This window comes from Egretta garzetta, unplaced genomic scaffold, assembly GCF_000687185.1.
Source record: "Egretta garzetta isolate BGI_Z169 unplaced genomic scaffold, ASM68718v1 scaffold596, whole genome shotgun sequence".
Classification (NCBI taxonomy): domain Eukaryota; kingdom Metazoa; phylum Chordata; class Aves; order Pelecaniformes; family Ardeidae; genus Egretta; species Egretta garzetta.
This window is the reverse complement of record NW_009260129.1, coordinates 636,283-650,589: the sequence shown is the minus strand read 5'-3', so window position 1 is coordinate 650,589 and position 14,307 is coordinate 636,283. Positions and strand designations below refer to the sequence as shown.

Sequence of the window (14,307 nt, the reverse complement as noted above, 5' to 3'; positions counted from 1 at the left end):
ACATTACCTGTTTACAAATTGAGGTATGAACCTCTGACTTCAGATAAAATGAACTATTTCATAAAAACAGAAACAGCCCTTGGAAAAACAATTTAGAACTGTAGAATTCAACTAAAAATGTTAAAGCTGAAGAGCTATGATACCAATTTTAACACAATCAGAGTCCGCAATGTTTGGTTTCCCTCCCTGAATTATTTTGAAAGCACATGACATTTCAAATCTGACAACAGGTCAATTGAAACAATAAAACTACAGACTGGTTCCTGCACATAGCTTACTGAACCTATGTTACAGTATGCAAAAGACCTAGAATTTCTCAAGAAAACTCATGTTTTGTACTCAATGAAATGAGAGTACAGAATGCTGCATATAGAACCCAAAAACCTAACATTCTGTAGCTTTCTTTTTTCCCAGAAATAAACAGAATAGGCCTTTATCTACATGCACACACCTTATTTTCCCTCCACTGGGAAGACTTCTACACCTCAGAAAAAAATAACAGTTCTTAATGCAACTTCCAGTGAACACCTCTGTACCTTAATGTACATATAATTGAAATTTTGACATGAAAAGAGCAACTGGGAAAGTGACAGAGAGCTAGCTCTTCTCACTTCTAGTCAGTGCTCCTTCAACATTCAAGAAAAGGAAGTTACATAGTTACACACACAGAGAAAAAAAAAAAAAAGTACAGATCCCTTCTTTTATGATCAGTGGAGAATGTGACCCTCGTGAAGTTTCGCATGCTTCCTATCATCTCATAGAGCAAGTTGTGACCTGAAAAAAAACAAAGGATCCCACAGCAGAAATTATAAACAGTGTCTGCATCATCTGTGGTTAAGTCTGAATAATCCTGTTGCCAATCAAAAACCAGTGCCAACAAAAAATGCCTCCATGAACAAGTTACTTCAAATTACCTGTCATACATTCCTATTATTCTAATAGAGCTTTCTAAATACATAGAAATTACCTATTTGCTTTATCTAGTAATGCTAAAATAAAAAACAGAGCAAAAACTAGAGGAAAGAAGAAAGGAAAACAAGGGGAGTTTTTATGCTGAATTTATGAAAACTGAGGAAAGTACAAATAGAATATGGTGCTCTACATACAAGTGTGAAAAGCTTTGATATGGAAGTGTAAAGCATGCTTAGCATGGGAATATTTAACTACGTGGTCACTAAACAGTCTCTTTATTAGATGTGTTTGTCCGTATTTGCAAGTCAAAGTTGTTTTGACATTAATAACTTTTAACTCAGAGATTCACTTTTTCTTGTCAATCCCTCATTTGATACTCAAATTTTCTTTCCAGTGCTGTTGCAATGAAGAAGCAAGGCTGCTCAGTGCAGGATGGTGCAAATTCAATCCCTTTTACTCCCTCAGCAGTTTCAGTGTTTAGGCAAAGTTTTGCCAAGTTTCTGTTCACAAAGAAATTTTACTTGAATGCTTCAGTCTGGCTGTTAGGAGACAGACCGCAATACCAATGCTTGCTTCATAGACTGATGCTGGGTTATGGTAAGCAAACCTTGGTTAAATCTGTGCTTGCTTCAGGATGGCAGACCAAGTGCATTTGAACAACACACAAGAAGCAGATTGCTCTGAAGTCATCTATGAAATAAGGCGTGTCAAGTAGGCCTGAACTACAGTCCTGACTTTTGAAACATTTTCAGCTAAATATTTTCTAGGGCTTTGAAAACATAACACAGTCATGTCAATTTTAAAAACAAATGCACAGGCTTACTTAAAATTTTTTTTGGTTACACACTCCATCTATCTACCCCTAGAGATGGTGTTGGCTGCTTGAGAACTACAGTTTTACTTAATAAAAAATGGTACACGTACATCATGCCATTCCTACATTCACACCCTAAGTAAAAGACAATTACTGATAAAACTGTTTGTCACTCTCATTTCTTAGGAAAAATAAGAAAGCAACAATACAAAATTCTATCTTAATTATGTACTAGCTTTTTCTACATGCACAACAAGGCAAACCATTTACACAAAAGGTTTAACTATTGAAGAAGTAAACTCCTTGGTCTTTGAAACTTTACACCACGTAATGAAGGATGCCTATGAAACACGGACTATGGAATCTTCTTTTCTTCCAGTGTGCACCATATGCAGACATACAAGGCATATTCAGAGGCAAAATTAGGCTTGAAATCTCTGCATCTTGAACCAGTACAGGATACTTCCAGGGTTGGAAAGAGTCGTCATTACAGAATGGGATTTTTTTGGTGTATTTTCAGTGTAAGTAATACATTTCTACACTCTCTCCCAAATGCAGCTTTCATCCAAATGCTAGATTTTGTTCACATGAAAAGAAGAGTCTGCAGTGACAGGCTGTATTGGGTTTCTGTGGCAAAGTCTTGGTAGCGGGGGGGCTACAGGGGTGGCTTCTGTGAGAAGCTGCTAGAAGTTTTCCTTATGTCCGCTGCTGGCCAAGGCCAAGCCAATCAGCGACAGTGGAAGTGCCTCTGTGATAACATATTTAAGAAGGAAAAAAACCGGCCATGGCTCGATAGCCGGAGAGAGAAGTGAGAAGATGCGAGAGAAAACAGCCCTACAGACACCAAGGTCAGTGAAGAAGGAGGGGGAGGAGGTGCTCCAGGCGCCGGAGCAGAGATTCCCCTGCAGCCCTTGGTGCAGCCCATAGTGAGGCAGGCTGTCCCCCTGCAGTCCATGGAGGTCCACGGTAGAGCAGATCTCCACCTGTAGTCCATGGAGGACCCCATGCCAGAGCAGGTGGATGCCCAAAGGAAGGAGGCTGTGACCCTGTGGGAAGCCTGCACCAGATCAGGTTCCTGGCAAGCCATTGCAGACCTGTGGGGGGAGGAGCCCATGCCGAAGCAGGTTTGCTGGCAGGACCTGTGACCCTACAGGGGACCCAACGCTGGAGCAATCTGCTCCTGAGGGACTGCACCCTGTGGAAATTATGAACCCATGCTGGAGCAGTTTGTGAAGAACTGTAGCCCGTGGGAAGGACTCACGTTGGAGAAGTTTGTGGAGTACTGTCTTCCATGAGAGGGACCCCATGTGTGAGCAGGGGAAGAGCCCTCTCCCTAGGATGAAGAAGCGGCAGAGACAACGTGTGATGAACTGAGCTCAACCCCCATTCCCATCCCCCTGCGCCGCTGGGGGGAGTAGGTAGAGAAACTGGGAGTGAAGTTGAGCCCAGAAAGAAGGGCGGGGTGGGGGGAAGGTTTTTAAGATCTAGCAGTTTTTTTCCTCTCCTTCTCTGATTTTGATTGATTATAAATTAATTTTTTTCAAATTGAGTCTGTTTTGCCCATGATGGTAACTGATAAAATGGTCTCTCCGTGTCCTTATCTCGACCCACGAGCCTTTTGATTTACTTTTCTCTCCTCTGTCTGGTTAGAGGGGAGTGATAGAGCGGCTTTGGTGGGCTCCCGGCGTCCAGCCAGGGTCAAACCACCACACTGGCAAAAGAAGGGGCTCACCATTCCACAATCACAATTCCAGAGAAGAACACGTTGGAAAGACAGGGACATACAGTCAGAGATCCTATAACCTCACTTCCCACTATTATAAAGACTTGATAGCTGTTTTTAAACAGCTAATTGTTTCTTGAAGAGGAAGTGGAAACCAGAAGTCCAGGTGGGACACAGCACCAGAAAGAAACAGTTATTTTGCTGGCTTGCCTTCAGCCCAAAACACATCAAAGCAGACATTAACACTTGCCCAGGATCCAAAAGCAGCACAGTAAGCAGGGTCTTTCATGACTGAACCTAGGTAGTACTAGTTGCTCAGCATGAGTGAAAATCAGATTGCCTAGTTTAACATATAAACTGGATTTAAGAACTGGTTTATCATCTGTTTTGGAAAAAATCTTCATCTGAATACATTTTTTTGCCAAAATTATGAAAGGGTGGAATGGGTTTAAGTTACAATGCCTGATTCTACACTAAGATTTAATCATAGCCGTTACATCATAACCATTACATGACAACCTATTACTGTGACTCAAAAAAAGAGAGAAAAATGAAGTTGTTTCTTTGACTGGATGGTAAGAAAAGGATGACATTTCTAATTTCAAAGGAGATGACAATCTTTGTAACTGACAAAAAAAATTACTCAGTACTTCCTGAAACATCCCTTACTGATTATTTCTAACTATCTTACCTCATTTTCTTCTTCATGCTCCAATATAGCCTGTAGGAAGGCTCTCCTTTCATGGCTTGAAGATTTCTGATCAAACATTCCAGCCTGAATAACTTTCTGATCTACATTCAGCTTATACTTTGCAGCAGCAAGTATCTTCTCCTCCACACTGTTCACAGTGCACAGTCGCAGGACTCTAACTTCGTTCTGCTGACCAATTCGGTGAGCTCTGTCTTGGGCCTGCAAGTCCTATTAGCCAAAGAACACAGAGGGTGATTTATATTGTAACTGTGCTACAGAAAATCATTCTCTGCTTAAAGGACATTATATTGCTAAATACTTTTTGGTGTGAAAAGGAAATATGCAAACAACAGTCTACCACAATTCACATAGTTCACTCCTCACTGTTTTCTTACCTAAAACTTCATCAGACCCAGGTAGGGGGAAAACTGAAAGGAAACAACATGGACATGCTCTGTACATAGTAAATGTAGTAAGTCAAAAACTTCTTGAAACCATGTGCAATGACTGAGAAGGGCTGATGTATTTATTTTTTCCCTTCTATTCAAAGCTTATGGCCTTCCAAGCCAGAATTAGCCCTAAAGTAAAATCTTCCTTGAATGCAGGAAAAGAAAGCAACAAAGTAACTAGGAAAAAACTCACACATAAACTTATCTACTAAAGGCCATTGCTAGTTCTTACATGTTAACTAAAAATTACTTGATCTGTTGAATCAGCTTTTAACTTGGAATCTTTGCGTTGAAACAGCTTAAATATCTTCCTGATTGAAAGTTCACATATACAAGACTGTGAATCAATGTAACTATTTTTGTTCAGGTGATTGCACTTGGAAGTGGTGGAAGTAAAAGTACCCTGCAGGTCATATGTAAAGAATGTCTTTTATTAATTCAAAATCTTACCTATTTTCTTTGGGGAAAACAGAAATCCATTAACTCCTATTAAATGATGTGTTTCTACTTCAGCATATCAGAAAATGAAGGGTACCTAACCTCAAAATGCTATCACAGTTTTGTGCTACCTCACAACACAGAAATTTAACATAGAGGAAAAAAAACAGGCAATGACCTTCCTGATTTCAGTCCAGAACCTTGCTTTTGCTACTGTTGTTAGTTCTTCCCTCCCACAATTCCCTTCCCAAGCACTACATAGGATATAGCTGCTGCAACCTGAAATTGTATTTGAAGTTTGTATTAACAGTAAAGATGAAGCTATGATATGAATTTGTTTACATAATCATTCTCAGAAGCACAGGAAAACGGTAAAGTGAGGAAACTGAAGTTTTTATTTCTGGAAATATGCCATCATGTATGTGTTACCCACCCCCATCCCAGTTATCGCCTTGTAGCACACTGCTCATTAAAATGAACAAATCACTCCAATCTGCAGGAGAAGAAAAACTGCATGCATCGAAAAGGAGGCTGAGGGAAGACCACATCACTGTCTACAACTACCTGAAAGGAGGTTGTAGTGAGGTGGGTGTTGGTCTCTTCTCCCAAATAACAAGCGACAGGACGAGAGCAAACAGCCTCAAGTTGCGCCAGGGGAGGTTTAGCTTGCATATTAGGAAAAAAGTTCTTCACTGAAAGGGTTGTTAAGCATTGGAACGGGTTGCCCAGGGAAGTGCTTAAGTCACCATCCCTGGAGGTATTTAAAAGACGGGTAGACGTGGCGCGTAGGGACATGGTTTAGTGGTGGACTTGGCAGCGTTAGATTTATGGTTGGACTCAATCTTAAGGGTATTTTCCAACATAAACAATTCTATGATTTTGTAATTTAGCAATCTGCCCACTGAATACTGCAGAAAATATTCTGTAACTTTTACTATACTGCAAGGATTTATGCTATCCAACTGTTGAAACATACAGAACTCTGCATTAAACCAGTCTGTGAAAGTGGGCTAAAGATAACCAAAAATACAAAAAAAGAAGTGCTCTCTGAGCTGCTTTTAAAACCTCTAAATGTAATTGCACTGATTTTCTTAAGCCTTGCTTTAAATTGGGAGTGCTGCCTTAAAAGTTCTACATCAAACTCTTTTTAGTCTCACTTCCCTTACTTTTACATGTGGCCATTGACTATGATGTGATTTGTACATATTTGCACAATAGCTGAAAATGCACACATAGCTATGTATTGCCACAGATACCTAACTTATCTTTAAAAAAAAAAAAAATAAGGAAAAGACAAACACAAAGACAGACTGTGACAAAGACAGTCTTCAGTTACCTCTTGTGGCTCTTTTTAAATAGCCAAAGTGGTCTGATACCCCCTTTTCCTGGTGATCTGTACTTGCTACTGCCCACCCACACCAACAGTGTAAGTTCTGTGTCTCAGGCCAAGACTGCTGCACTCATACAGCCACTAATTTCCTGACAGGCAGCGCTCTGCACAGCCTTTACTAAAATATTGCAACATATCTACCAAAGACTCAAAATGGGGAGTTACTTATTAATATTCTAAGGGTTAAAGAATGAGTACAGTTATACAAATGAAGCAGGTGTATAAGGCCCCTAGGCTCTGATGATTCATTGGGACTCAGATAAAATATATGCAGAAACACAAAATTACTTCACTGATTCAAACCAAAACATTTCCTGATTGTAGCTGTTTCCTTCACTAATTCCTCTCAAAGCAGCATTTTATGACTTACCTGGGTCTATTCCTTTCACCCCAGGCTATATCCCCAATTTAAAGCAGCAACCCAAAATGCATCATGAATTCGCTAACCTGGTGAGGATTCCAGTCACTATCAAAGATTATAACAGTGTCAGCAGCCTGGAGGTTTAAGCCAAGCCCTCCAGCCCTTGTACTCAGCAAGAAGATAAAGTATTGTGACCCAGGTTCATTGAACTTCTTCAACAGAGCAGCTCGATCCTCTGATTTTGTTGTGCCTGAAAAGAAATAAAAAAAAAAAATATCCTGTAACAAAGATGTGAACTGAAATAATAGAAATACAATGTCAGTTGCTAAAGGTACATGTGAAAAGGAAATTTTAGCTCACTTGTTCTTTGCCATCTCTGCCACATTTTTCATAATACAAAATAAACACTGGCCATGAATGTTTTGGTCAACTGCCTAATCACATCTAAGAGGCGGACATCTAAATACCTCTCTTAAGTATTTCTTTTCACATTTCCAAAGTGGACTTTAAAACATTGGCTAATATTGTTGTACCTTTTTATGACTCTCATAAAATTCAGTTGAAGCTACTACACACAAACAGAAGAGAGCTCCAGTTTTGATTAATGCCTTCCGGCCACAACAGCATCTAAGTATTATTAACAGTTACTTACATAGAGATTTATCAAAATGTCAGTGTTGGCCTTCAGAGTCATAACTCATGTGAAAGGATTGAAAATTCTTAAAATGTCCTATCTTGAGGGTGATAGCATACAATGGTTGAGGAAAAGCATGCAAGGAATTCAATCATGGTGAAAATGTAGACAAAGTTCTAAGCAAAAGCCAAGCCCAGTGCACTCTGGTGACTGGATGAATGTCATGTACTTCAACAACAGTCTAATTGGATCACCTTAGTCTGGTCCACTGCTTTATCTTTTTTACATTTCTGTCTCTAACTGAAAGCCAAAGAAAGTCTGCTGTTTTTGTTCAGGTACATATGTACAGAAGATGAAGTTTTTCTATTACTATAGTGGATTGACCCCAGCCAGCTGCCAGACACCCCTTCCCTGCCCCTCACTCCCCTCCTCAACAGTACAGGGGGAGAAAATAAGAAGGAAAAGCTCCTGGGCTGAGATAGAAGCAGTTTAATAAAAGCAAAAGCTGTGCATGCAAGCAAAGCAAGAAGAGGAATTTAGTTACTACTTCCCATCAGCAGGCAGATGTCCAGCCAGGTCCTGGAAAGCAGGGCCTCAGCACCCGTAATGATTGCTTGGGAAGATGAATGCTGTAATGAGGAATGTCCCTGCATCCTCTTCCTTTCCCTCAGCTTTTAATGCTGAGCACGCCCCTTTGGCCAGTTTGGGTCAGCTGTCCCAGACAGTTCCCCGCTCACCCTCAGCCTACTGGCCTTGAGGGCGGAGGGGTGGTTTGGAGAAAAAGCCTTGACACTGTGCAAGCACTGCTCAGCAACAGCCAAAACACTGGAGTGTTATCACTGGTGTGTAACCAAGACTGCCTAGCCACAAATGCAAAGCACAGCATTACATGGTCTGCTAGAAGGAAAAGTTAAATTTGTCCCAGCCAGACCCAGTTAGAATCACACAGCCAAAATGTGGGCTCGCAGAAACCCATTCTCTGAAGAAGCACATGACATAGGTAGAAAACACTGTGTGAGAAGGCAGCTGGATAGAATCTACCTATATATTACATTCCAACATGGAAGGTATCTGTCATCACAAAACTGGAAAAGAAGAAAAAAGGGTTCATCTCACTAATTTAATGAATTACCTGTAAAACCTTAAAGAAAACACGGAGCTGAATTTACCATACTGCATATTGCCATAGACATTCTATCATGAAAAAGAATTAATTTTAAAATACATGCTGTAAAGTAATTTAAAGCATTTTAAATGTACTATAATTGATCTTTCTTGAATGGAAATATTAAAACACCTGCAGACCAGAGGTGCAAGGAGGGTTTTGTTAGCATAGTACTATCTTCTTCAGCCAGTTTTGACAAAGATATCCTATAACACAGTGAGACAGTTCACTTGTGTCTCAGTGTCATTACCCCATTTTACATTTGAGGATAATAGTGTTGCAAGTTTATGTTCATTAACATTTGTAAAGGAAAATAATAGTTCTCAACATTACTTTTCCTTCCAAATAAAGCATGAAGCAAAAAGAGGCAATTTAACATGCTGTAAAAAGAATATTCAAAAGGACCTTAAACTCTCACTTTATTCATGCTGTTCTTTATATTTTTCTTAGATCATTGCTTTTCTATTAGAAAGGTATTCTGATAAATGCTGCTGGCCCTCTGTAATACTATAATGTGTGAGATAAATACATTAGGTAAAAATAATTAATATTTAAGAAGGTCAGTGTGAAGCAGAGATCAATATAGAAAAAGGCTGAAATGGAGATTTCTTCCAAACAGGTTTAAGCCTCAGATGGGATATGTTATTTTTAGTTATTTTCAGTATTATTTCATTATGTTTCTAAACCATCTTTTCATTCAAAGGTAATAAAACATAGCTACACATAAAGTAATTGAGGCTACTGACCTTCCTGTGAAATTCAGAAAAAAAAACTACTTTACCTGTCACTGAAATTCAGCTATCCTGTGGAGAACAGCAGTCGAACTTTAAAGAGGTATAAATTTATTAATTCCACTGGAATATAGGCAAAACACTGGCATTATCACCTCTCATCATGAGAATATTTTCAGGCAACTTAAACAGTGACAACTGATTAGGTCCTTGGATATTAAACCTTGTTTGAAAAAGAGATCAGCCCCTAAACATTAATTCTCTACATAATCTGTATTCCAGAAACAGACCTGAGTGTTCATCAACACAATCCCTCAACCAAATGGTTTGCAAGTTGGATAGATGAAAGAGAACAGTCAAAGAGATATGGAGACAGAGCATTACTTAAGATCAACTCTACCGAGAGAGCGAAAGTACATTTAGCTCAGTATCTTGTCCCTAAGAACAGGGAAAATTCTAGTAAGCTGCAGCTTAAGGGTCCACTGCTGTAACTTGACGACAAATACCCTTGCAGACTCTTCCTTCATGGATTTGTCAAATCGTTTTCTGAACCTGTTTACACTTTTGTATAGTCATATCACAGCACTGGTGTGTTAGGAAGGCACAAGGAAGACAACCCAGGTCTCTCATGTCCAGACTAATGAAGCATGCCACTACCTAACTTTTTATTTATCCTTTATTTTCATTTAGCTTACCATCGAGACGCAGGTAAAGGAAATTTCGAAAGGCAAAGTAGTCTTCCATAATGGTCATGAGTGATGTCATTTGACAGAAAAGAAGCACACGATGGTTAGTGGCTCGTAACTTTGGTAGAATACGATCGAGTAGCTCAAACTTCCCTGAGGCCCGATAAAGTTCAGCTCTGTTGAAGAGAAAAAGCACAGTAAATGCCAGAATGAGCCCGCATTTAGAAAAGTTTTTAGTCATTATTATGTCAGAGTATAATGGAGAGACTCATTTACTTAATATAAGCAAGACTAATAGCACTTTGCTCTCTTTAAAATTGTGTATGTTGATTAAAATAAAAAAATAAGTACCCTTGTGAATTCCTCTTTGGAAAGGACTTTTCTTCAATTACAAAAACTGGGTGGACTTTCAACCACAAAGAATATCTTCCTTTATGAAACTCAATTCTGTTTCATTATTTATCAAAACCCCCATTATTTCTCAGCTAGATAAGCATTTTATCAGTTAAGACATTCACCTGCTAGTTTTGCTTTCAACTGGCATTTACTGCAGCTGTAAGTTGTGTTCATCAGGCACGTGCTAGAAACAATTCCCTTTCCACTCAACTATTATGCACATCAAAATGAAATGTTCCAAACTGAACTAATATACAGAGATAACAGGAGGAGTTTGACAGAGGATAAACTCTTTAGCCATATAACTTTAGTAGTCCTGTAGTTGCCTTGATTAGCTGCTCTTCTGTCAGCTATGAACTGCAAAACAGAATCTTAGCACTGAAATTCAAGTCATAACTGAGAAAATGAATAAAAGTAAACAGGATGTCTAAATCAGCATCACAGTAACATGCTTTTCAAAACAAATTTCTCATAACTTTCTTCTAACCTTGAGTCTGTACTCTCAAAACACAATTTATCATTTAGCAACAGTATACTTAAGTCCTCAAGATACATGGCCTTCTGATATGCATACATACATAATCAGAAAAAGACTAAACTCTTTAGGAGACAAGTAGTCTGGTATACTAGTTAAGGGAAAAAAAAGAATTGTCATTAACACCTGAACTGGAAGGGGCTAAGGTGGAAGATATACACCTTTCCTTTAGAAAACATCCATTTCCAGAAATTTGCTCAAAAAAGTGCCAAGAACAATTTAAACCTATTTCATTTCAAATCATGGAAGAAATGCTACTTTAATTTGGAATAAAGAGAGAAAAGCAGAAAACAAAAGTAACAAGGAAGAGAAGAAAATCCCAACTGATATCTCTGAAGACTCATTCCAATGCATTTCAGATAGTATCTAAGATATTTCAAACTAAGGGGAAAGGAATACATCACTCTATAATCTTCTCTGCCTGTCCTCCTCAAAGAGATGGAGGGTCATAAAAAGCTCCTATAACACTTCTAGTGCTGAAGATAATATGCTTTAAGTCTGTGCCCTGTGCCTCCTCTGCCTTTCCATAAACTGCTTGTTCGTTAGCATGTATCTTCTACAAAAAGAATGTGGTAAATTACTTCCAATACAACATCATGAACAGGAGGAAAAACTGAAAGAGTTACCCATTGATGACACCATTTGAGTAGCCTAAGTGTTCAGCGAAGGACTCCTGCAGAGTTATAAGCAATAAACAGATTATCACAAACTACACAGTAACCCAAAATTACGCATTCTTATATCAATTAAATTAAATATATGTGCACAGGGGTTTGAGTTCTATTACATTCTTACTTTTGGAATCCACCTTGTAGCAGCAGTGCTGCTTAATGTTTTCCTGTACTACTATTATTTGAAATTCATGGTTTGCAAAAGTAACTTCTGTCAGCATACACTTTACCAGATTACAAATGCAGTAGAACCTAATTAATGCATATTAATTATTGGAAGATCCATTTGCAAACTACTCAAGTAATTAGCATACAAGAGAACAAAGAGTGAAAATTACATTGATAATACACTATGGTAGGTACTTAATTATTCATTTATAAATATGGCCAGCCAAATTCCAGATATTTATGACACTTTCTATCTTTCCAGATATATTATTATATTTATGTACTTTGGGTCCAAATGAAACATGCTATATAGACAGTACATTTTTTCTGAAAAAACAAGGTGGATAGAATAGGACCATTTTGGTTGATACTGTAAGAGATCAGTAGCTTCCTAGTTATAAAGATCGTACACAGGGCATTTTGAACTAGTGTCTCTACATCATAAATTAGGTCTAAGTAGAAATTAAATTGTTCTGGAATGTCTTAAATTTAAAAAAAAAACAAAAAACCTTCATTTTTTAAAAGACAGTGTCTCCACAAGATTAAATGCTTTAAAATTAGACTTCAGACTACCAATAAAAAGCTGGCAGTTGGTCCATTTGTTTCTAAAAATAAGGGACTGTAATGATCGTGTTTTTCAAACGTGTCCTTTTCAGCACAAATGATGTGGAGAGATGTCCTACCCCACAAACATATGGTTCAACAGCAGTTTTCTATTATGTTAGCCATCTGAATAACAACAACTCTCACAATCAAACCTGTCAGTCTTACCTCAATGTGTTGAAACATGTATGGGTGATTGCATATCTTTCTCAATTGCATGATAGTGTTCATAAGAGTTTTTGCCCCACCTTTTCCCTATGGGTACAAACAATGCAAATCAAATGATGAATCTAATTTCTTAGCTTATTAATCCAACTCTTGAAAGATATTTTTAAATGCAGGCATAAAAATACTTCTACCCCAAACCTGAACACTGCATCACTAATTAAAAAACCCAACCGAGCAAACAACAAAAAAACAGAAGCTACTGTGCAGTTGTCTTGCTGCATAAATTCATCTCATCTATCATAAGGATGCTCCCTAATGAAAAAGGAAGACCTGGAAGTAATCCACAAAGTGCATTATGGATCTACCTGAAGTATTCACAGTGGGAAGCAGAGCATCTTACTGTCCTGCATACTGCTTATCTATACTGTTTATTCTGAAACCATAAAAATTGCATCTGGTCTGAACATTCTAACAGGAAATTCTAGCCAGATGCTTTTCAATTCCACAGTATCTCCTCCTGTCTGTTAACTGGATGTATGGGTTTTTCTTTCCAGGCCAAGTGAAACACGGCCAGCTAAAAAGCTAGCAATAACCAAATCTCACGAGTCATCTTAATATTTAACAAAGTATATTCTCAAAACCTACTCTATAGTGAATCTTTCTTACAAGGAGGACAGACTTCAGACAATAGTCAGTTGTGCCATGCTTAACTGTATGGTTAAAAACTAATTGCAACTGGTGGATACAAGTTTGAGAACATTGTATCACATTAACATTGCCAAACACTTGTCACTTTCAGATGACACTTTGTTTTGTTGCAATTTTATGAATATGTAATCAGAGTGGCCACAATACTCCAATCTTACTGTATGACTAATTCAGATTTATTTAAAAAATCTCGGCCAAAGCAATTCATTAATTTCCAATAGTAAAACTAGGAACATGTACACTATTTGATCATATTATATACTAGCAATATTCATCTCTTTCCTGGAAAGTACAGTGAAATCGTAACTTCAATCTAGAGCAGAGATTTTACATTTGAAGGGGATACTCCACACATCTAAAACTTCTTTGTTCTTTTCAAAATCCTCTCCAATTTGCTCCAAAATGCTGCTCGTATTTGTTCTAAGAGTTATTTCCTAGAACTTTCCAGCTTAATGAATTCTCTCTATTCTGAGCTGGTTCCAGGCCAGAGATGCAGAAAGACAGAATTTTTGCTTAGAACAGTAGTTGTTTGAACACTAAAGCCAAGCATTCTCAAAAACCACCTTCCTCTGTTGGCAACAGGTAGCGTGGATAAGAGAGCCTGATGAAGCGGTTGAAGACAAAAAATAATTAAAGACATGGTGGCAAGAAAGGACAAATTTTAGATCCTTGGGGAGAGGGGAAGGAGAGGGAAGTGTTCAGAAGACAGCAAAGGCAATTTGAACTGGTTAAGCAAAACTGGTTAAGCCGGGTGGAAAAGCAAGTAAAGGAAAATTGACAGAAGATTCTGAGCAGGTGAAAGAGAAGAAGGAGACCAGAAAGGGAAGGAAGTAGAAGACTGTGATACAAAATAAAATGTGTAGGACCAAAGTATATACATCAAATTACAAAATTATCTCAAAAATAGAACAGAGTAACGTACGTTAATGTTTACAAAGTGCTAAAACTATGAATATGAGTATCAATATCCAACAATAAGAACCAGCTTTGTCTGGAGTTTGAATAAGCGCCAGCAAGAAACAATTTGACTGCACAAAACAAGGATAAGATACTAAATAAAAGAA

General features: G+C 38.2%; 1 protein-coding gene across 3 annotated transcripts in view; it reads right to left on the bottom strand.

Moving 5' to 3' along the window:
- Positions 1-14,307, bottom strand: part of SMARCA2 (SWI/SNF related, matrix associated, actin dependent regulator of chromatin, subfamily a, member 2) — a 120,245-nt gene that overhangs the window by 40,814 nt on the left and 65,124 nt on the right. For all 3 annotated transcript variants that reach the window (XM_035896948.1, XM_009641498.2, XM_035896949.1), the window contains exons 22-26: positions 12,536-12,622; positions 11,552-11,598; positions 10,004-10,170; positions 6,865-7,028; positions 4,141-4,368 (exon numbers count right to left, since the gene is read on the bottom strand). In XM_035896948.1, the coding sequence (XP_035752841.1) occupies positions 4,141-4,368; positions 6,865-7,028; positions 10,004-10,170; positions 11,552-11,598; positions 12,536-12,622 (693 nt within the window). The remainder of the gene's footprint in view (positions 1-4,140; positions 4,369-6,864; positions 7,029-10,003; positions 10,171-11,551; positions 11,599-12,535; positions 12,623-14,307) is intronic.